The 22644-nt window shown below is 45.1% G+C and overlaps 1 protein-coding gene across 2 annotated transcripts in view; it reads right to left on the bottom strand.

The window, feature by feature from the left end:
* Positions 1 to 17217, bottom strand: part of fbln1 (fibulin 1) — a 69786-nt gene extending 52569 nt beyond the window's left edge. For both annotated transcript variants that reach the window (XM_083764004.1, XM_083764005.1), the window contains exons 1-2: positions 16996 to 17217; positions 997 to 1105 (exon numbers count right to left, since the gene is read on the bottom strand). In XM_083764004.1, the coding sequence (XP_083620130.1) occupies positions 997 to 1105; positions 16996 to 17059 (173 nt within the window). In that variant the 5' untranslated portion in view covers positions 17060 to 17217. The remainder of the gene's footprint in view (positions 1 to 996; positions 1106 to 16995) is intronic.
* Positions 17218 to 22644: the final 5427 nt, after the last annotated feature.

Genomic DNA, 22644 nt, shown 5'->3' with positions numbered 1-22644 from the left:
ACTCATTTGTGGAAAAAGAACATTGAATGTCAAATTGTCTAGTCCCCGGCGATTACAATACGACCCTGTTTTTTAGGATATTTTCATTGGAGAAAAAAAACAGACAGACAAGACAAGACAGACAGACAGACACCATATTCATCTTCATCATCATCAGTGCCCCATTCATCTGCGCACCTCTCGTGTGTCATGTATTTATGAAATATATTCAAGGTTTTCTGGAAGAAACTGGAGAAGTATGTAGGCTACTCTATCGCAGGCTTGACCACTTCAAATACTCAAATACCGAAAATAGGCTAGCTTGTAGACAGCCCATTTTCGGTGAGTGCCACACTTCCGAATCCAAATGACCTTTAATGAGTACTCAAGACTTAAGGTGGTTGCACACTGGGCGCGTTTTTCGGAAAACCGATGGAGAAACGCTGCAAAAGATCGGAAAAACACGCTCTGTGTGCAGGGACCTTTACAGTATGAAAATGGCTGGAGGTTTAAGATGGGGTACTCAGTTTACGGTAAAGCATTTACAGATACAGACACGTGCACGTACGCTCCACTCAGACGTGGTCAAGGGCGAATCCCTCGGGGGACAGTAAGTGCAGAGGTGGGGCTTCCCCTGTGCCGATGGAAAACCTGAGACTGCACAGCAACTATGTGGTGAATGGATCTGGGGTCAGTGCATGCAAATGAGTAGATAGCACTCATGGTTCGTTCTGTTCGTTCTGGTGGATATATATGGTGGATATCGGATGGATCGACAGGTCAGGATGACCGGTTTGAAGATGGTCGGGCAGTCCTCGAGATGTCTGAACTAGCATAGCGGTCCGAGGAACAAATTTTAACACTGAACCTACATATCTCCCTACTCTGAAATGGTTGTCGTCTAATGTGCTGAGGGCGTACCATGTAACGGAGCCGGAAGAATGCCAAGATCAAATAGAATTTTTATAAATGAAATGTTTTCAATCTCTCCTTGAGTTGTGCAAGTGAAGAGCTTACCTGCAGGTGGTGGATTCAGAGATGAGAGGCAGGGCTGTACAGTCCTGGTTGTCCATGCCACGCTCCCGACCATCCCGACAACACTCATCTATGGACACCTGCTCTGCACCTATAATAGTAATAAGATCATCATCTTTATTTATAGGGTACCTACCTTTCATACACAAATGTAGTTCAAAGTGCTTTACATTCATATTGAAAACACAGGTCAAACAGAGCAAAATTAATGTGGCTCAAGTCACGTTGGAAAAAATCTGATTCCATGTGACTTGTATGTGACCTGTCTGCATTTAGACTTATTTAAACAAATCATCAATTTCATTCTGGATGTGGCACAGATCTGATTCAGGTTAGATTTGGCTGCCAGTGTAAATGGGCCTGAAAGCCATCAACTGAGGCTGCCGCCGCTGCCCGTCTGATATGCGGGGGAGTGTATGTTCCAAATAAAACCCTTCCCTTACGGATGGTTCCATTTGAACACTCTCAAAGTTGACCAAACCTGTAAGGGACTGGATCCAATTAGAATATATTGGCAGTTTGAGCAGTCTTTAGCGATAATGTTTATTTTATATGGTGGCCTTGAAGTTAGAGTGTCTGACATTGGGAGTGGGGGTTCAGTCCCCGGCCAGTGAAACAGGACCCATGCCTCCCTGCTTGGCTGCACTCAGTCATGTCCGAGGGCTGTACTTGTACACCATGTCCATCGGATGTATTTGTATACATCAAGTCGCCTCAAAAACAGAAGATAGGCTCCTGCCCAATGGGCCTCACGACTCAAGTAAGTGTGTGTGTGTGTGTGTGTGTGTGTGTGTGTGTGTGTGTGTGTGTGTGTGTGTGTGTGTGTGTGTGTGTGTGTGTGTGTGTGTGTGTGTGTGCACGCGCGCGTGCGTGTGTGTGTGCACACGCGGCATCCACAGGGGGACTCTGACATGGGAGTGTTTGTGTCATCCCTTATCGCACACCCACATGATGTCAACATTACTCTCCTCATGTCAGCTGAGGAGGAGTCCAAAGCTGTTCATATCAGAACCAAACATCTTATAAATTACAGCCATAATCATAAGCACTCACTGCATATTCCCTGCCAGTCAGCTGATGCTAATTAGGCAAGTCATTGAAATCTAAACTCAAAAACAAATAAACTAGACATCCTGTTAATATTAAGATAAGCAAATGCAATATCGTTATTTCTAAATCCTGCTGTAGATCATCGCTTCTCAACGTCGTGTCCGAGGACCATCACAGGTCCAAATGGACCCTTGTGGGTCTGCAACTCTGAGAGAGTGCAAATGGAACTAAAGGGACCTTTACGGGTTAAAAAACACCAAATGGCCAAAGGTTTGTTTCCATTGTGGTCCATTAAACATTAAACACTCAAACAAACTGGACAGACGAATAATTAAACACTGCTGTAAATCAGGGATTTTCAACTGGTGGTCAATGTCTATGCATTCAGTAATGTAGGAAAGTGAAGACTAGTTGAGAAACAGCACACTAAATTACCTGGTGATCTATGACAATGTTGTCAAGTTACTGGGAAGTTGGAGGTCAATAAATTCCACAGAAAGGGGAGTTTGTTGACCACCAAGTGTCACTGTTGTCACTGCTTACAGTACATACAGCACAAGTACAGTACAGCACCATTCAGTTCAGACGGGTCAGATTTTTGAGCCCTGGACCACTAGCATATTTCAGTTGAATAATGACTGTTAAAGTGCGTTAAAGTTCCAATTCAATTTTGTACCTCGAAAGGAAACACCTAGCAGCTGAGCTAGAAATCACCAAAGACGGCTCGGTTCAATCTATTGAACATAATTCCTATTTCCTGGTACTATATAATGTATGAGCAGCAAAATTAGTTCCTATGTCTTTGCAAAGGGCTTGTATATTGATATTGATGAATAAAACCACCGGGGATCCAAACAAAATGAACGCTGATTGGCTGTCAGGACGCGATGTGCGGAGTCGAAAGGTCGCCGAAAGGTCGCTTCAGTCGGATTTTTCCAGCTGAGGCGAAGATACCAGGCAGCCGTTTGTTTCGTTTGCGTCGCCTCGTTAACTATCCAGGTTTGTCACTCAGTACCGCAGAGACCACAACACAGATAAACTGATATGATGATGCTTTACATTCTCTATTCAAACCCCCACCCCACCCCCTTGTTAAGGGCATGATTTAAATCGTGGTTTCTAGTAAACTATCATGCAACAAATTAACCCTAAGCCCTTAACCGTCATCATTTAATTTAAAGCTTTTTGCCCCACACGCACCACGCCCATATCCCATCCCAACACAGCAGTGGTCTGCACTCCCCAGGTTGATTCTTAGTCAGATTGGTGGTCCCCGTTTCATCTGCAAAACAACTTATATTCCTTTTGCAGTCTGACTCAATGGTGCAGACTGAAAAAGGAATATACTTTTTTTTTGGCTGCACAAGGAATATCATTATTTATCATTTACAGCAAGCATTCTCTTTCAGGGAAGACATTGATTGATGTAACTGTTGTTTGCAGAAAACAAAAGAGACACTTTGACTGGCGTTCGATCCACTGTTGTGGTGCCGGAGAATCTGATTCATGTGGATCAGAGTGTGTGGAATGCCTCGGGTTCTGTAAACAATCAGCTGTCGCAATCACATCAAATGCATTCATACGCATGCTGTGGTTCTATTTCGTCCCTGCTGACCGCCAGAGGCGGTGCTTTAAGCACTGAATACGTCCCTTCGCGCATGCGCAGTCGAGTATTTTATACCAACAATGTCGGTTGACCCCGTGATGACCCGGAGTCGTCTATAACTTCCGGCAGTCGTCCGGGGCTCAGTCCCTAATTTCTTCTCGCTTTGCGCAAGTTGTACATAGCACAGAGTTCTACAGCAGAATTAAACTGCACGATAACAGAACTATTGCTTTGCTACTACTAAGTCGCCGGTAGTCCCGCGACCATTGTTGGTCGGAGCTGTGACGCGTGCGTTCGCCCTCCAGGGACTGCGACTTAATACTACTATTATTGTATCGTTTTCGAGTGGAGCTGGGCTTCACATCGTCTTCTTTCCCCGTGGGAACAAGGTAAGCAGACAACCCCTGTTCGCATAGGCTGCGTGCGCGCTGCTTCCCTGCAACACACACGGTCGCGTGCTACAAACGGCGACCTGAGTGTCCCGTTTTAGCACCCGTCAAAGTTGAACGGATAGCTCGTTCTCTTTGACAGCTTACGCTGTCTTGTTTTCCCACGAAGGCTGCGCCGCAGTGCTGGTGACGGCAAGCGTTAGCACTACCCGCTCCCAGCACGTGAGTCGACGCTAGTATTATTTGTTTACTACTTACCTATACTACTTATACTTATACTACTTATACTTATAAGTGTACTTATCTACTGCTATATTACTCTGCCTCTCTGAGCGAGTCTTTGCTGGCACTGGCCAGCTATATAGCACCGCCGCGTGCTACAAACGGCGACCTGAGCGTCCCGTTTAGCACCCGTCAAAGTGAACGGATAGCTCGTTCTCTTTGACAGCTTACGCTGTCTTGTTTTCCCACGAAGGCTGCGCCGCAGTGCTAGTGACGGCAAGCGTTAGCGCTACCCGCTCCCAGCACGTGAGTCGACGCTATTATTATTTGCTTACTACTTATACTTATACTACTTATACTTATACTTATACTACTTATAAGTGTACTTATTTACTGCTATATTACTCTGCCTCTCTGAATGAGTCTTTGCTGGCACTGGCCAGCTATATAGCACCACCGCGAGGTTACGTCAGTAACCCCGGTTATATGAATTGGCTTGACTGATTTAGTCACTTGTTCTCAAATAGTGTACTTTAATTTCGGCACAGAGCCATTGCCACTTTATAGGTTGGTTTTTCTGAAATTATATATATATAACTATATCATTATATATATATCATATATACTGGTCTCTGCTAGAGCACCCCTTACCTGGCATAGGCGGCGTGCGCGCCCCCTCCCTCCAGCTAAGCGGCCTTTAGCAGCTACAGTAGCCTCTACTGGCACAGGCAGCGTCCGCGCTCCCTTCCTACCAGTTTACGGCTCCACCCCTAGCGACCACTAGCGTCCGCGCTCTGGGCTACATCTGCGGGTTTCCAATGGACGAACCCCGCCACCACCTGTGCACCTCCTGCCAGGCTCCTCTGCGGCCAGAGGATGGGCATGACCTCTGCCCTGGGTGCCTTGGCCCCCAACATCTGAGGGAGGCACTCGGTGACAACCCATGTCACGTGGACGCAGGAGCGTCCAATCTCTCTCGCCGGTAATGAAGGCTAACAAAACCCTCCCCGGACAGAAGATACGTTATCGTTTAAAGCGGCGCTATCCCCGCTAAACAGACGTTCATATGATATCATATACTTATCATGGCATAACCGCCTGTGTGTGGGTAAAGGCTGCGTTCGCGCCGCCTCCCTGCTCTGCATACGAGGTCTGTTCGACTGTGAACGCTAGCGCTTATTATAAGCGACTATAAGACTTGCCGAAGGATAAGAACACTGTCATATTACCTTCGTTTGCTAAACACGCTACTTTTTAAGCTTTGTTTAGCCCCTGCTGGTGATGGCAAGAGCCTTGCTGGCCAAAGCCATATACCGATATTGGCAGCATTCAAGCTTAACTGCTTTTGCGAATAGCTGTATTGTTGTTATTATCAGCCCGGTACAGGAGCAGCTTCCTGCGTCCTCCCAGGGTATTGATGTTGCTACCAGTATAGTTTGTAGCAAAATAGTATTAACAGCTACTGGTGTACATAGCCTGTCTGGTTGTTAACCCAGCTGGCCCCCAGTAGTGGGCCTAGCTGAAGCTGCTACCAGTATGTCTGGAGCTCAAAGCTCCATTAACAGTTTTTTGCATATACAGTGGGTGCAACCTGGTTTGTTCCCACAGGTCGGATTAGTGCCCCTGGGTACCTGTAGGTCCTATTAGCCCAGCTGGTCCCCAGCACAGAGTATCTGGCGCTGCTGACAGCGTAGCTCACAGCTGCTACCAGTAGCTTAAAGTTAAAGCTGTTTATGAACAGGCTATAGCTTGTCTTGTTTTTTAGTAGCCTAGCTGGTCTCCAGCATAGCTCTCTAACTGGCGCTGCTACCTGTAGTTGTAGCCCAAGCGCTTATTATACTATTGAAGATAAAAAAGCTATCTGTATATAGCTTGCCTTACTGTTTGTTGGCCCAGCTGGTACAGGGCAGGCAGCGTATGCGCTCCGCTCCTCCAGCATACGGCCAGCTTGATGTTACTTACTACTAATCGTTTGTTAGCTCAAGCATTTATTAACAGCTATTGGTGTATAGCTTGTTATGTTCATTAGCTGCAGCTGATACAGGCAGCGTACGCGCTCCCTTCCTTCAGCAGGTGGCCCCTATCGGTGGAGCTATCGGTTGTAGCCTTTTCTCCAAAACTAGCTTGTGTCGGTTTATTTAACCGAACCTGGCTGGGGTAGGCAGCGGTAGCGCTCCCTCCTCCCAGCATGAATGCGTAGTAGTGCACACGTGACTAGTGTATTGGAAGTGTCTTTTGTTTCGCTCTGGACTAGCAAACATAAATAATAATGCACTGGAGTTTGGATAAGCGTCATAGTGCTGTGATAAACGGTCACATAGGAAACACTACAGCTGCTACATAGCAGCGTCCAAACCTTGACTGAAGGCTACTTTATTATCATAAATTATAAGTAAGCCTCCGCCGGGGGTACAGGTAGCGTAAAGCTCCCCTCCCCCACCGCGACCATGCAGGTCGCACAGTCTATCTAACAGCAACGTTTGTGTGCTGTTTCTATGACGCACTTTACATCTGGTTGAATCTCAAAGTGCTGCAATGAGCATTTGCATAAACGTAAATGCATATTCACATGCTGCGGCAGGTATAGCAGCATTCAGTTTTTCGATTAAGTCATTATATGCCGATCTAAGTTAAAGCCTCTGCTGGCACAGGCAGCGTACGCGCCCCCTCCCTGCAGCATATGGCCAACACCTAGCAAACCAGTAGCGTCCGCGCCCTGGGCTAGTTGGGACTGGTGTGCACCGGCCGGTCCAAAGGAACCGGTGCCACCACAACGGAGAGCACCCACTTTCGTACCTCGAAAGCCTCTGCTGGTACAGACAGCGTATGCGCTCCCTCAAGCATATGGCCAACACCTAGCAACCAGTAGCGTCCGCGCCCTGGGCTAGTTGGGACTTGTGTGCACCGGCCGGTCCAGAGTAACCGGTGCCACCACAATGGAGAGCTCCCACTTTTGTACCTTGTGTGAAGCTCTCCTTCAGCCGTGAGCCGACCTTGGTCCTGCCCCGTGTGCCAGGAGGAAAAGGTCTGACCGCTGACTACAGCAGATCCGAGAGGGCTCAGCTATCTGCAGAGTTGGCCCGCATGAGGGCCATGCTCACTTCAGATAACACCTAGGCACCTCGGAGGGTGCCGAAGCGCCTACCTCTCCGATGCCACAACTGACTCGAGGTTGATGTGCTCTCCCCGACAGCTTAAGCTACGCACTTCCATGACTATGAGGAAGATGCAGAAGGCGGTGCCTCCCAGGCATCAGAGCCGGCCTCCCACTTCTCAGCTCATGCGCATAGCCGTGGAACGCATACTAAAGCAGGCAGTCGGCTCCTCCAAGCGCCTTCTTCTTGCTGTCTTCGCCGTCCCCCACGCCTGTACCTGAGACAGCTACAGGCCTGCCGGGCGAACGATCAGGGCCCTCTCCCATCTCTATACCGATGGTGAAATCCTGGCAGCCCTGCCCTGATTGGGAAAAGTGTCCTGAGACAACCCGTGGCGACGTGACACTTTAATAGATTTGAACGCACAAGGCGATAAGGGCTGGCCTGGGTTACATGCCAGCCACCAAGCCTGTCATTGCATCCCTCATTGTGTTCCCCAACGAGGCCCGGCGGCAGAACGCTAGGTGACCTCGACCCCAGTGCAGGAGCACAGACAACCTGCTCACTGGGGCCTCCCGTTCACACTTAATAGTGGCAACGTTAATACTGGCTCAGTCACCTTTGGGGTGTCACTGGAGGCATTGGCGTCATGTCCTCAGAGCGTGGGCGGCTGATGTCCATCGTATCTCTAGCCCGTCGCCAAGTCGGGTTTTCACAGTCAAGCTTGACTGATGAGCCTAGGCCAACTCTCCGTAGTCTCCCTGAGGAGCCAGGAGCACTAGGTGGTTCAGCCGGGCGAGAATCGCCGGAGCGAACCATCCAGGGGGGGAAGACCAGGCTGCAGCTTGCAGGCCTACGACACATCCCGCCTCCCAAAGGGCCGAGCTCCAACATTGATGAAATCATCTTGACTGCCCTCGGAGCTCGCGTATCACCGCCGGCCCACACTAGAGGCCAGCGTGTTCCCTGGCGTCCCACGCAGGGACCTGACTGTGACTGTGACTTTCCGGGCTGTGCAGTGCCTTCTGACGCCAGCCCCCCATATCCGGCGGGTCAAAATGGCCATTATCAGCAACATGACGAGAGCCCTACTATCAGACCAGGAGTGATGTGTCCTCCTGCCCAAGGGCGCAACAGAGGCTGTATATCCTCAGTCACACTAAGGGAAGTCCGATCTACATACTTCCTCGTGACGCAAGACAGACGGGTGTCGACATGTCTTGAATCTGATGGGACCCATATGAAGTTTATGCCAGTCTACTGGGCCGAACACGGCAATGTGCTGGAGCGGCAAGTGGTGCGCTCCGCTCTATAGCACACATTCTCATACTCATGGGACCTTAACCGGGTACTGGACGCCCTGTGCGGGCCTACCTTCGAACCCTTGGCACAGGCAGAGCTGAAGTGGGTGTCATGCAAGACAGCCCTTCTCCTGGCCATTACATTGGCAAAGCGTGTCAGTGAACTGCACGCTCTGTCAGTCAGCGAATCATGTCTGAGGTGGAACGCAGACGGCTCGGGGGTCACGCTGTGGCCAAACATAGCATTCCTCCCGAAGGTGCTGTCGCAGGCTCACCTCAACCGGCCTATCAGGCTGGCTCGATTCAACCCCCCACCTGGGGAGCTGACAGACAAACTGGAGCTGTTGTGCCCAGTCCGGGCCCTGAGAGCCTACATTGAAGCTACTGCACGCATCAGGCGAGCAGAGCAGCTGTTCTTTTGCCATAGTGGTGTGAACAAAGGCGGCGCTCCCTCCAAGCAGCGCCTGTCCCACTGGATTGTAGACACAATCAGCCACGCCTATGAGGCAAGTAACCTCCCCGTACCATCAGGGGTACGGTGCCACTCTACAAGGAGCATTTCCACATCATGGGCTGCCATGAGAGGGGTGCCCTTGGAGGACATTTGTGCCGCCGCCTCATGGGCTTCGGCAGGCACTTTCTCAAGGTACTACAGGGTGAATGTTGCCACTCCCCACCCAGTGGACGTGGCCCTCTTCCCCGAATCCTCCGGTTCTACCCTTTGAGGTCTGTAATCAGGATTCCTCGTGACTTGGCTGGTATAAGTCATTCAGTGCTTAAAGCACCGCCTCTGGCGGTCAGCAGGGACGAAATAGAACGATAGTTACGTATGTAACTACGGTTCTATGAGTCCTGAATGACCGCCAGAGGCACTCTTGTCACTCAGAATCCTCGTGTTCTCGCGAGAAGATTCTGTAGGGACTGAGCCCCGGACGACTGCCGGAAGTTATAGACGACTCCGGGTCATCACGGGGTCAACCGACATTGTTGGTATAAAATACTCGACTGCGCATGCGCGAAGGGACGTATTCAGTGCTTAAAGCACCGCCTCTGGCGGTCATTCAGGACTCATAGAACCGTAGTTACATACGTAACTATCGTTTTAGACCATCTGCCAAATGTCAAAGAGCTTTGGCACATGAGGGAACGCTCGCATTTTTGCAGTCTGAGGCCACAACGCAACTTCTACACGGTCAATTGGCATTTGCGACAAACCCTCCCACAGTGGTGAAAAGTAACTATGGTAAGCACATTTACTCAAGGACTATAATTTGAAGGTAACTTTTACTCAAGTATTTCCATTAAAATACTACAATATACTTTTTTCCTCCACTACAATTATTTTATAATGAAGTTACAGTACTTTGTAGATTATTACAAAATATAGGACCAACTAATTACCATGTAAGATCTACTTTATGTTTTGGTTATAGCCGAAATAGTAAGTTTTTCATGAATTTAGAACACTTTTGAAATGGGGCATTGCGTGATGCCAATGCTTTTGTACTTTTACTCAAACACAATTTTGAAAACGGTTTAGTTGTAACAGAATATTTCTACATTGTGGTATTACTGCTTTTACTTAAAAATCGGAGTACCAGTACTTTACTTCTTCCACAACTACCCTCCGAGAAGAAAGAAGAAAGGCGTCAGGGAATTCAACATTAAATTACAGTGGTGATGCTTTGTAATGGCATATTAATGTAGGGACTGTTATGAATTGTACGGGGGGGGGGGGGGGGGGGTTAGATGGAAAGAGTCTGCAAGCCTGGATTATTAAAATTATGAAAGGAGGACAAGTGTCAAGATGACTTGTCCTCAACTTTCTCTTGCATAATTCCTCTGAATGTCAACAAAGTACTTTCTGACCACACTTCAAACCCTGGCTTAATGATCAGGCTTCACGGGCTGCACCAAAAGTCTGGCCAAAACTAAAGAAAGACCGGACTATTGCAAGTAACAGCGCCCAAATACTGTCTGAGGGCAGCCGAAATAGTGCTACTGTACATCGGTGTGTAAATGGCCCCCACACTCAATGAATTCCAGTGAAACAGCTCTTTTTTCTTTAGTCACTCTTTTGGTATAAACAAATGCAAACAGCGCTGATTCTGACAATACAGTATACAACGTCACAAAACCCAGTTTGTTTTTAATCAACGGCATGTTGATTTAGCCATTTTATGTGGAAGAAGGAAGGCAGTAGACCCAGACTGGATCGATAGATCTGGATCTTCAGAAAGTAAAATCAACAGACAACAAAAGTTTCTTTCATACAATGAATGTCAATGTGCCATTTTATTATTATTCATTTATAATCAACTGGGCAACGGAGTGATATTATGTGACGGTTGTCACCAGTACTTACACTTACTAGGGTTCTCCCGATCCAATCATGTGATCGGAAATCGGGGTTGATCACGTCATTTTCAAATGATCAGAATCTGATCATTTGAAATGCTATTGTACTATTGTGATATGGCATAAGTTGTTCTATAATATAAATATCGGGAATAATCAGGATCGGCAGATACTCAAAATCAAATTATCGGAATCGGATCGGGAGCAAAAAGACGTGATCGGGATATCCCTACTTACAGTACTTGCTGTACATCATGACAAGGTAACTACACAAGCCAAACCTCTACACCCTGATGCTCCATTTGACCATTTGACCTGCAGCAGAATCATCTTGACAACGTGCACAATCTGCACATGGCTAAACCCATTGAGCTGATGCTATGTGATTGGCTGGGAGTTGATTGCCTTTCAGATACACATACCGGTACTACTAATGTATACGAGATGAAAGATACGAGTGAAAGAAAGAAAAAAAAACATCTGCTCGGAACTAACTGGTACACAAAATTGGACCTGGGAGGAAAGGATTGACTAGTATGGGCAGAGTGTTTTATTACCAGGCCGGCAGCAACAATAGCTGACTCACTCGTCCGTTTAGGGCCAGACAGGAGCCTCTGGCTGGCATCCCTCCTGGACATTAGATCTCACAGTGACGTGACTGACTGGGTGCAAAGTCTTCACGTTGGCCCATCGAGTTGAACAACCGCTATTATTCTCTTCCGGATCCTCCGTTTCTCGTTTTATCTATCAGATTATTATAGCTCAGTGGTTCTCAACATGGGGTCTGAGGACTTGGGTTGGGGGGGGGGGTACACCAGGGGTTCCCCAGCTAAATCCCCGGCCGGGTCATATCAAAAGACTAATTTAAAATGGTACCCAATGCTGGCACTCAGCATCAAGTGTTGGATTGGGGGCAAGTCCCCGCGACATACTATAATCATGTCCAGGGAATGTACCTGTAGAATAGCTCATGTGACATGCTAGCGTCATGTGTACTTGTGCATCATGTGACGTACTAGCATCATGCCCAGGGGAATGTACATTAAGCCGGCTCACGCTACAGATATATGGGCCACATGGCTCTGACTGGAACTGATGATGGTTCCCAAGGCTACTTAGTTACTTTCAAGTGTAGCCCTAATTATTATTTTAACCAACATCATGTGATACAAAAACAAAACAGTGTGGTAAAATAAAGATGGTTAGGCACATAAACATGCACAACAACACGCTGGTGCGAAAGAGGAATGAATTAGGCCAATACACTGCTGTTCTCTTTCTGTGCTGTTGGGGTTTTTTTTCACCATTACCAGTAACTGACATCTTCTTGCCAAAACACCTTGGAACCCACAGAGAGTAAAAAACAAATACCCTGGATATATCCCAAAGAGGCAGACTGCCAGACCCCTCACACAAACTAACAACACTTTAGTTTAGATCTCTGTCTGTCTGTCTCAAGTAAAACAAAAATCTGGTTTATTTCACTTAAAAACATAATTTCAATGAGTGACATTGCAGTGCAGCAAGGTATAAACTACACTATACCGCTGTCCGCCTCTTTGCAAAAAGAGAGGGGGGAAAAAAGCTAAATTGAAAGAACAGAAGTGCCTTAAATCTATTCACTGTTGTTTTATCAGACGAAGCAGAGCCTCGTCTGTCTGTCTGTCTACCAGACAGAATGCATTAACCAATTAAGCCTTTTTTTTCTACATTAGCTATTTAAAAATAGCCCAACTATAAGCTCACAGCATGACTTTCAAAAGGCTTAAAACACCAGTTCCCAAACAGTGGGTTGGTAGTCGGTAGTCGGGAGCCATCGTTAGTTCTCAGTGATTGAGATAAATCATTTGGACACCACTGACTTTGAAAAGGGACATTCTGCAGAATGCACTTCTACGTTTGTTTTTTAAGAGTTAGGTTCATATTTATAGGAAAAGATTCCAATTAGGGTTTAGGTGTTTAGAGTTGCACTTGATTATGCTTAGTTGCGCTTCAATGTGGCGCACCACATATAGCTGATCTACAAGCTCCCAACGTGTTGCAGTGTGCGACGCATAGTGAGCTTGTAGATGGGCTATTTTCCTGCCATTTTCAATGCCACCCTAAAATGTTGATGTCCTCCCAAGTACAGTAATACAAATGTGTGTGTGTAGCCTTTATGTCTGTGTGATGCATTGTCTGTCTGGACAGGAGAGGAGGCCTGATTTCCATCTCGCTGGATGAGACGGTGCTGGTGGTGTGTGTGTGTGTGTGTGTGTGTGTGTGTGTGTGCAGGGGGGGGGTGTCTTGGCAGAGCAGCAGCAGCAGCAGTAGAGCTCTGCTTGCCTCCGTCTAGACGACTCATGTAAACATGTCTTAATGAGGCAGGCAGCGTAGCTCCGCCCCCACACACTCTAAAACCACACATCACAATGGCACTGCACTATTTTTAACTTTTAACAGCCATGTCACCTCTGTTTAAAGGTAGGTTAACAGGGTTTCCTGCAGGAAAAACCAAACTGAAGGCTTTCTTCAAAACAGCATATTTCAGTGCCATAGTGGTATATATTTCTGATGTTTAGTCTCTGTGGTGTGTAGAGTTCAAAGAGAAGCATATTGCACACACATCTCCAAACAAACATTACAGATGCTGGACAAAAATGTGTACACTTGAGACGTTGAGACTTGAGACAGTTTCGCAGCTCCCAGGAAGACCTTTATTTAGGACAACGTTTTGACGACCGCTACTGGACTGCTATCAGGTCTAACATGAAACAAGCAAGAAGGCGTGCTATATACAAAAACAGAGTGCAGACTCTGCAGAGCCCCTATCATACACAGTTGTTGCACATGTATCTGTTTATATGGTTTTGTATATAGTCTCTGTGGTGTTCCTAGACATAACTGGTCTCTGCCGTAATCCCTGGGTGATTCCCTGAAGTGATTTTGTTGTGGTTGTTAAAACCAAATGTTCTTGTTAAAAAACTAAAAACTATATTATAATAGTAATGGCAAAGAGAACCCCACGGATAATTTATCAGCTTGCATTCAAGTTCAAATTGTGTCTGACCTGTTTTGTTTCATCACTTCCCATTTCACTTGATTATCCTGTATGAGCCCTCTACTGATTAATTGGATGAAATTTGTGTCCACTTGAAAATGTATGTATGTTCGGTTTACTAAATAGCTGGAGACTCTATACACTGTTGCAATACTTAATAGCTCAATAACACAACCTTTAAGTGACCTTTAAGTCACCTGTGGCAACAGTGATTTAAAGGTCACTTAAATTGTGTAAAAAAAGGTAAATGGTAAATGGTGCATTACTGCATTTATATAGCGCCTTTATCCAAGGCGCTTTACATAGATTGTGCATTACATTCACCCATTCATACACCGATTGCGGCGGAAGCCATGCAAGGTACCAACCAGCACATCGGGAGCAATTGGGGGTTCAGTGTCTTGCCCAAGGACACATGTAGACAGGAGGAGCCGGGATTCGAACCGCCGACCCATGGATCATTGGACGACCTGCTCTACCTCTTGAGCCACAGTCGCCCCGTGTTATCAGTACTTTGATCTTGAAGTCTCTTGAAGTCTTGGAAGTATACTAGTATGCCTATATCAATCAATCAATCAGTTACTGTTATTTCGACTATGCTTGTACCTCATGATTCACTAACATCACAAATGGCACTAAAATCAAATCTACAGATCTCTCAAAACAAACTAATAAGACTAGCTACTACGCCTCACCCCCAGGACTCATATCACCTTCTCCCAGACTCCCAGCTCAAATTGCTAGTCTGGCATGGCTGAAGCTAGAGGACAGAGTCCAACATCTCTCAATGGGTCTGGTGACTCTGGTCTTCACGTAGATACCCAGATCCAGACCGACATTATCGCAGAGAAAGATATTCCACTATTACGTTCTTAGCTTACATATGATTCATGATAACTATTTCTTATGTATATGATGTATTACCATGTTTTTTTGTTCTTGCTTAATGTAAATCGCTCTGGATTCTGCTAAATGCCTAAATTGTAACAGAAGAAGATCAACTGACCTTGTTAGCATAACTTTTGACTGCCCTACCTGTACTGTTAACAAGCCTAAATAAAGTATTGATTCATCCGATCCATCTATCTATTCCACCTGCACAGGTCTCTACTGTATATCCCTCGTGCACATACAGTACATCCCATGTACTTTCTATGTATGTAATACACAAGTAGGACGCGCAAACGCAGCTCGTTTGTGTGTGTGTGTGTGTGTGTGTGTGTGTGTGTGTGTGTGTGTGTGTGTGTGTGTGTGTGTGTGTGTGTGTGTGTGTGTGTGTGTGTGTGTGTGTGTGTGTGTGTGTGTGTGTGTGTGTGTGTGTGTGTGTGCGCGTGCGTGTGCGTGCTACAGCTGCGCCCTCTGGTGGCGGGCGGGTGGTGTCACAGCGGGACAGACACAGACACACAGACACACACACACAGACAGACACGATCTGCAGGGTCTCATAGTTACAATAAATATGGTTTATATAGCGTTTTTATCCAAATCGCTTTACATAGATTGTGCATTACATTCACACACACATTCATACACCGTTGGCAGAGGAAAACCACGCAAGGCACCAACCTGCACATGGGGAGCAAAATGGGTTCAGAGTCTTGCTCAAGGACACTAACTCTGGGGGAGCCCGAGATCGAACTGGGAACATCATGGTTCCCATCCGGCTGCTCTCCGGCCACTCTAGTGACTCTACCTCTGAGAGCCCCTAAAGTGTTATTCATAGTCTAATATTTCCGGTGGTGAGGTGACCACCGAACTACAACATGACGTCACGGAGCCGCGGTGAAGAGTCACCTCACCACCGAAAATCCTATGACTATGAATAGGCCTTAACCCGCCCCTAAATGTAGTGTCACTGGTCAGCCCAAAGAGACCCCTGGCCAAACTAGGTTATCTTGTGTAGATAGGACGGGTCCCCCCCCCGGGTGTGGGGGGCAGGGAGGGGGGGGGACCCCTCTCATCTACACAAGATACCGAGTTGGGTCACTTGTGTGAAAACGGCCCCATGTGTGAGTGAGTGTTTGGGGGTCTGGTTTGGGGTCTTATCCCTGGTTTTGGGGTCATGACCCCACAATAACTCATAGGAAACACCCTGACCACCCCACGAGCCATACTATACCATCACATACTTAACCTTTGACCCTGCAAAGCACAGTACAGAGGGAGAGGAGAGGGGGCTCTTTCTTACTTTAGTTACTTAAGTGGTTCTCAAAGTGGGGTCCCCATGGGGTGCCTGGGGGGAGGGGGTCCCCAGACACATTTTCAAAAATCTGTTTAACCACTTTAACCTTAGTTTATACTTTGGCTATTTTTAAGTTCACAACAGCTACTAAAATCTCCAAACTTTGAAGACACAATTCACACAAATCATACTGGGGGTGCCTTGCACAAAATATTTTCAATTCGGGGTCAATTTGAATTTGGTCAATATCAATTTGGGCAGGGTCCTTGGTCAGGTGAAAAGGTGTGAGCGCCACTGCCACACCACACTGTTTTAACCGATGCACATAATATAATCATTTCAGTTTCAACACTGTACAAGTAAGTATGTCGGAGTGAATGATGATCACTTCTCGGGTCCAATTTTGCACTAAACTGTAAACACCTGGTTTTTGATAAGACACTGACACTTTAATTTTAAACTGGCCTCGCTATAATTTACCGTAACCAGACTATCAAGGAGAAATGGAAACCAAATAAAAACAAAAACGAAAATCCAAACCGAAAAGCGGCCGTTGTTAACTTGTTTTATGGCATGATAAATCACTCAGTTATCTCTCATTCATTATTTAATTATCTATATGTATCTCTGGCGAAGTATAAAGCTCTACAAAACAATATTCGTTGGGTCAAACATGAACGCAGTAAATAAGCAGATGTTGTCTTCTCTGCGCATTACACAAAAAAGGTAAGAACTTACCTTTCTGTCCGTGTAGAAGTCCCAACAGAGCGCACAGAAACACCGTTATGATCCAGGGAGCCATTGGAGAGAGAGAGAGATCAGAATGTAAACCCAACACTAGAAGTAGTCCAACAGATTGCTGATATTTTGGGGACTAGGTGTGAATAAACAGCGACTCTCTCACGCTCTGCAGACTGTGTCACTAGGGTCTATAAGCTGCAGCTTCTCCTCAGTGAGTGTGATTGAGAGGACTCCACGGAGAGTTCTAATTATGCCTCGGAGAGGAGCGGAGGGGCGGTGCGTGCATGAGCTGGGGGGGCACTAGATGGTTCTCAACCTGTGGGTCGGGAGGAGTCGGGACACAAATCTTTTTTGTGGAGGGGATGGGGGGTCGCAGTTTATGACAGTAAAGTGAAAAAGTATAATAAGGACTTTTAAGACCTTTTGATAATACCCCAAAAAAGAATGAAAAGAAAAAGACCATCTTCTGCATCAAGTAGCCTAATCAATACCATTACAGTAAAGTGACAATTTAAGGACCTTTAAGAACTTTTTAATACCTAAAAATAAAATAAATAAAAGAAAAATCACACCCATGTGAACTGAGCGGTGCAGACTGTGTGTGTGTGTGTGTGTGTGTGTGTGTGTGTGTGTGTGTGTGTGTGTGTGTGTGTGTGAGTTTGTTAGGCGGCTCACCAGTGACACTTTGAGTCACCCGGCGGTATTGCTTTACACTCTATACTCTATAGGGACATGTAGGGACATAGGGATAGGGACAGCCAGTTATTGGGGGGATGTGCACCGCTCAAAAATACATATTGTCACAATATTTACAAGTAAGACACGCAAACGCAGGAAGCGAACGCAGCTCGTAAATTGCAATAACAACAATTAGAATTAATTACAAATTATTAAGTGTGTGGTACTGTAACATTTGTGAAAACAGGGCCGCCACGAGAAGGCTCAGCACCACTAACCCCCAATTGTATATATATATATATATATATATATATATATATATATTGTATTATTATTATTGTTCTCGACGGTACTAACGTTTTGTAAGCTAATGTTGGACCCAGAGATTCCAGCCAAGCAAGGGTTGGTTTAGAGCTAAGGTTAACGTTAGACAGCCTTCCACAGCTACCCCACAACACAGCAGGCACTGTCTCTAGTGCAGACAGCAGAGCAGAAGCTCTCAATGTTTTAACCATAAATAATACAACTAAACACAAATCTCACTTGAATTGTCACCCTATAGCCCAAAGGTAAATCCGGGCCTGAACAGAGTCAAACTAAATGTAATGTAGCCTAATCAATCAACTCCTACATTCTGATTCAAAGTAAAGTGCTTGTCAGGGTGGATGGGGTCCAATGCATTAAAAGTAAAGTGCTTGTCAGTGTGCATGCAGGGGTCCAATGCAGTTCAAAGTAAAGTGCTTGTCAGCCTGGGTGCATGGCCAATGCAGTTCAAATATGATTATTTTGGGGGTCGTGGCCTGAAAAGGTGGACTGGCGTGGTATTACATTTGGTTTGACTCGATTCCACAGATAAATATTGTAAAAATAGCTGATCTACAAAAGTAACAACACCTCGCAACAAATTTTTTGCCTCTTTATCATATTATTTGAGAATTTGGCCAATGTTTGACCAGCTTTTATAGTTGATGATTACTTTTGATGCAGTAATGGTCTTTTCATTGAATTTGTCCCCCCACCCTTTTTTGTTTTTTAGGTATTGTTTTAGGTAAATTGGTGTGTGTGTGTGTGTGTGTGTGTGTGTGTGTGTGTGTGTGTGTGTGTGTGTGTGTGTGTGTGTATACATATATATATATATATATACCGGTATATATATATATATATAATATTTGGTCATTTAATGCGTGTTTACAGGTTTCCTTGCTCTATACAAATAGCTAATTATACAAGTATTCAATATAAAAAGAGCTCTATTTTACCTAAGGGGAACAAACTACACCAAATGAAACATTACATGGCTTTCCACATTTTGTATTTTTCACAGATGGCTGATTGGGGGTCACATTCTCAAAAATAATGTCAACGTTTCCCAAACTTATCTTCAATTGCGACACGTGCACGAACGCACAGACACACACACACGTGCACACTCGCACACACACACACACACACACACACAGACACAGGAATCTACCATGCAGGCAGAACCGGGCAAGGAATGGAGAAATAATTGCTAGACTATACATTATAATAATAATTTTATACCAACTGAGGTCCTCTGCAAATTCAATCAGTCTACTGGTTCTGGGCACAGTGACAGAGAGGCTAAATGATGGTTTTAATCAGAAGCACATGTCTGCTATAGCTCTAGCTGCACCAAACGTCACGTGGCGAGATACCTTGTATCTCCAACTTTCTTTTGGCTTTTTCTGCCTTTATTGATAGGTTGAAAGTAGACTGACAGGAAATGGGGAGAGAGATGGGAGGGATGACACGCGGCAAAGGCCGTCGGGATCGGGAGTCGAACCCGCGGCACGTCGTCAGGCTGGCTTAATAGCAGCCTAGGTGCCCAGACGGTTCCGGGCCCATATTTCAACTTTTTATCGTTGCCGTCGGGCACGAGCAGAAACCCCATATGTCCACAACTCTTTGTTTTTTTGTTGTAAATGAATGCCTTACTTGATCACTTTGCTTCTTTCAAATTTTAATCCTGAAAAGTAACTGTTTGACATTGTTAGTTTTTTCTTGTAAAACAAATGCCTTACTTAATCATACTAGTGTCACACAAAAGTAGCAAGCCGATTTACAAGCCCACAATGCAAGGCTGACTTAAGAGGACTCCCCCCCCTACTGTGATTTGGAGGTCAAAGGTTAAGTATGTGATGGTATAGTATGACTGATAGGGTGGTCAGGGTGCTTCCTATGAGTTATAAATCTGCTATTTTTGCTACTTCAGAAACACACACACACACACACACGCAGTCGCACACACACACACACACACACACGCACAGTCACGCGCGCGCACACACACACACACACACACACACAGTGTGCGCGACTGTGCGTGTGTGTGTGTGCGTGCATGTTTTATAAAATTTAACAAATCTAATATAAAGGTATTAACAAGAGCTTGTGCCTAAAAACAATAACTTTGTTGGATGAACGTAAGGCATACAGACAGACGAGGCTGATACAGACAGTTCCCACTCTGCACTCTCTCGGGTCCTTGGTGATCACACACGGCAAGTCTGAAATCAATCAGCCTGATGGTTCTCCAGATTTGCAAGGGACAGAGAGACAGACACAAAGATCTCGTCTATCTCAACATCTCTCTAAAATCTTGTATTTTCGTCCGACGCAGGATAAATCAGCTTTAACAATACAACAAGGATGACCTTTTAAAAGGAGCAGCAGTTAAAAGAATGTCCTTTTAACTGCTGCTCTGTCCTTATATAGTAATCTTATCCTAAAGTGGAGGAATGGAGTTATTTCATCAGATACAGGCCCCAGATGCAGCAGTAAAGAAGAACCCTAGATTATCCTGGACCCTCAGTGGACCCTGTTGTAAACAAGTCGTAGTGCTTTATCATGGTTTTGTCCACAAAGTAGCAGTTTTTGTATTGACTTGTGCTTTCATTTGAAATGTACACATTCTACATACTGTGAAATCAACATTTCAATCAATGAATCAATCCCCTCGTAGCTTGCTTGTCCAAAGAAGACATCACAGGGCAACCTTTCCTTTCATGCCTGCAGCCAGGTTTGCACTTTTTGGAGGACTTCTTCCACCAACTCCATGTAGGCTGTTTAACAAGAACCAGCAGCCAATGAGGGCACAACCTCCTTGGCTCCGAGGTGGAGGAAATGAGAGTTGCTGAGGTCACATGTTAAACTGTGTTAATCATCTTGTGGGGTGTGTGCTCCAGTTCTTTTGAAGCCCCCACTAAGCTTGTCTTGCCACGTCTGTGTCACTCAGGGGAGGGTCACTCCGTACAGACATCGGGGCTGCTCTGCATGGGGGCCCTTTCTGGCGGCCCCGAGGGCATTGATGCCAGATACAGAGAACAGCCTGTATAAAAGCTTGTTAAAACTTGTTACTTTAACTATACTGTACATTGAGGCTTGTTAAAAGCAAGACAGCCACACCTCTCACCACAGGCAATGATACAGTGTAGTGTTGCCAGAACACTGGGTCAGGTCCGGTCGCAGACACCTTTTAATGGATAGCTAGTAAATATCATTTTTGTTTTCTGACATTAAAAAATAATAATAATCATAAATAAATAAAAGAAAATAGCCTATACAACCTACACTGGAGCCACCAATCTGTCTTGAGAGACTGAACAAATAATAATAATATACACAGTAATGTTCCTTTATCTTACAATTAAGAGAAATCTGAATTCAAAAATGTTTTATTTTACCCTGTGTAAACAGCGGCAAGTTATTTGCATGAACATGAATGCTCAGACGTTTTGGCTCTCAGTAAAGTATCTACGTATATATTACAAATGCCTCCTAAAAAATAGTTTATAGTAGTGTGAAACTCAAAATTGGATTTTGTTTCCTTTTATTATTATTTTAGCAAAAATAACATTGTACAGATGACATGGACATGGTACTGTCAGACATCTCAAAAAGTTTATATTTTAATTTAAAAAATAAGCCACAAAATAAATAACAGACATAGGCTACTGTATGACGTTTACCGGTACAACAATAAAGATGGCAGTCGTCACAGTGATGACCAACGTAATGATTTGAATTGAATTCATTCATTTCAAAAACTGAAATCTGTAGAAACCAATGAGCGGCTCCCTTTGTCCATATGTTTTACAGCCTGTTTGTAACAGATTTCATCCCACATATAACATACAAACTACAGTACGTACAAATAACATAAGCTATAATAATAGTACAACCTTTTAGCAGAATGTAGAAGATAACAGTAATGCTCACCAATTAGCTGCTACCCTGTATTTCTCTACCCTGGGAAGTGGGCATATTTCAACGTATTAATGTTTTTTTTTTTTTTTTTTTTTAATGAATGCCCTACTTTGACATATTACAGCACCAGGGAAACCAATTAAAAAGAGCTTCTGACAAAATAATAACTACATTGGATCCATTGGAACATTTGAGTGTTGCAAGTGCAACCACTCCTATATGCAGTGTGTCTCTGGCTGTGTCCCTGGCTGGCTGGGTCCGTCCTGTTGGTTTTCACCACCAAGTGTCACTGTTAACATGGATTATGGATTACATCTGTGGACCCAAATATGAAAAAACTAACTTTAAAAGCTAGAATCTATACATTTGTATGACCCCCTCCTGACGCACAAGAGGTAATAACAACGAACCTGGAATGTAGCTTAAAATCCCATTCTGATTATTTCAGCTATTTCTTGAGGTATTTCTTCATAATTCAAACTCTCCACTATACATACTACAGTATACCCCACAATAACAAAACCCAAGGAAAAAGTAGGATCGTTTCTCATGAACGGATAATAACTTACATTACAGGTGTGCTCACTGTGCTGTCAAGCCTGTCATGGGTTGGATTTGCTCGGGATTCATTTCCTTTTAGGAAATGTAGACTGTCTAGATATGTTTGATATTACATTTTAACAATTTAATAACACAGCTCAGTGTGTCATCTTGTGACGTTATATTGTGAGCTTGTAG

The sequence above is a fragment of the Protomyctophum parallelum genome, assembly GCF_964188405.1.
Source record: "Protomyctophum parallelum genome assembly, chromosome: 4".
Taxonomy (NCBI): Eukaryota; Metazoa; Chordata; class Actinopteri; order Myctophiformes; family Myctophidae; genus Protomyctophum; species Protomyctophum parallelum.
The sequence above is the reverse complement of the archived record's forward strand: the minus strand, read 5'-3'. Positions and strand labels throughout refer to the sequence as shown.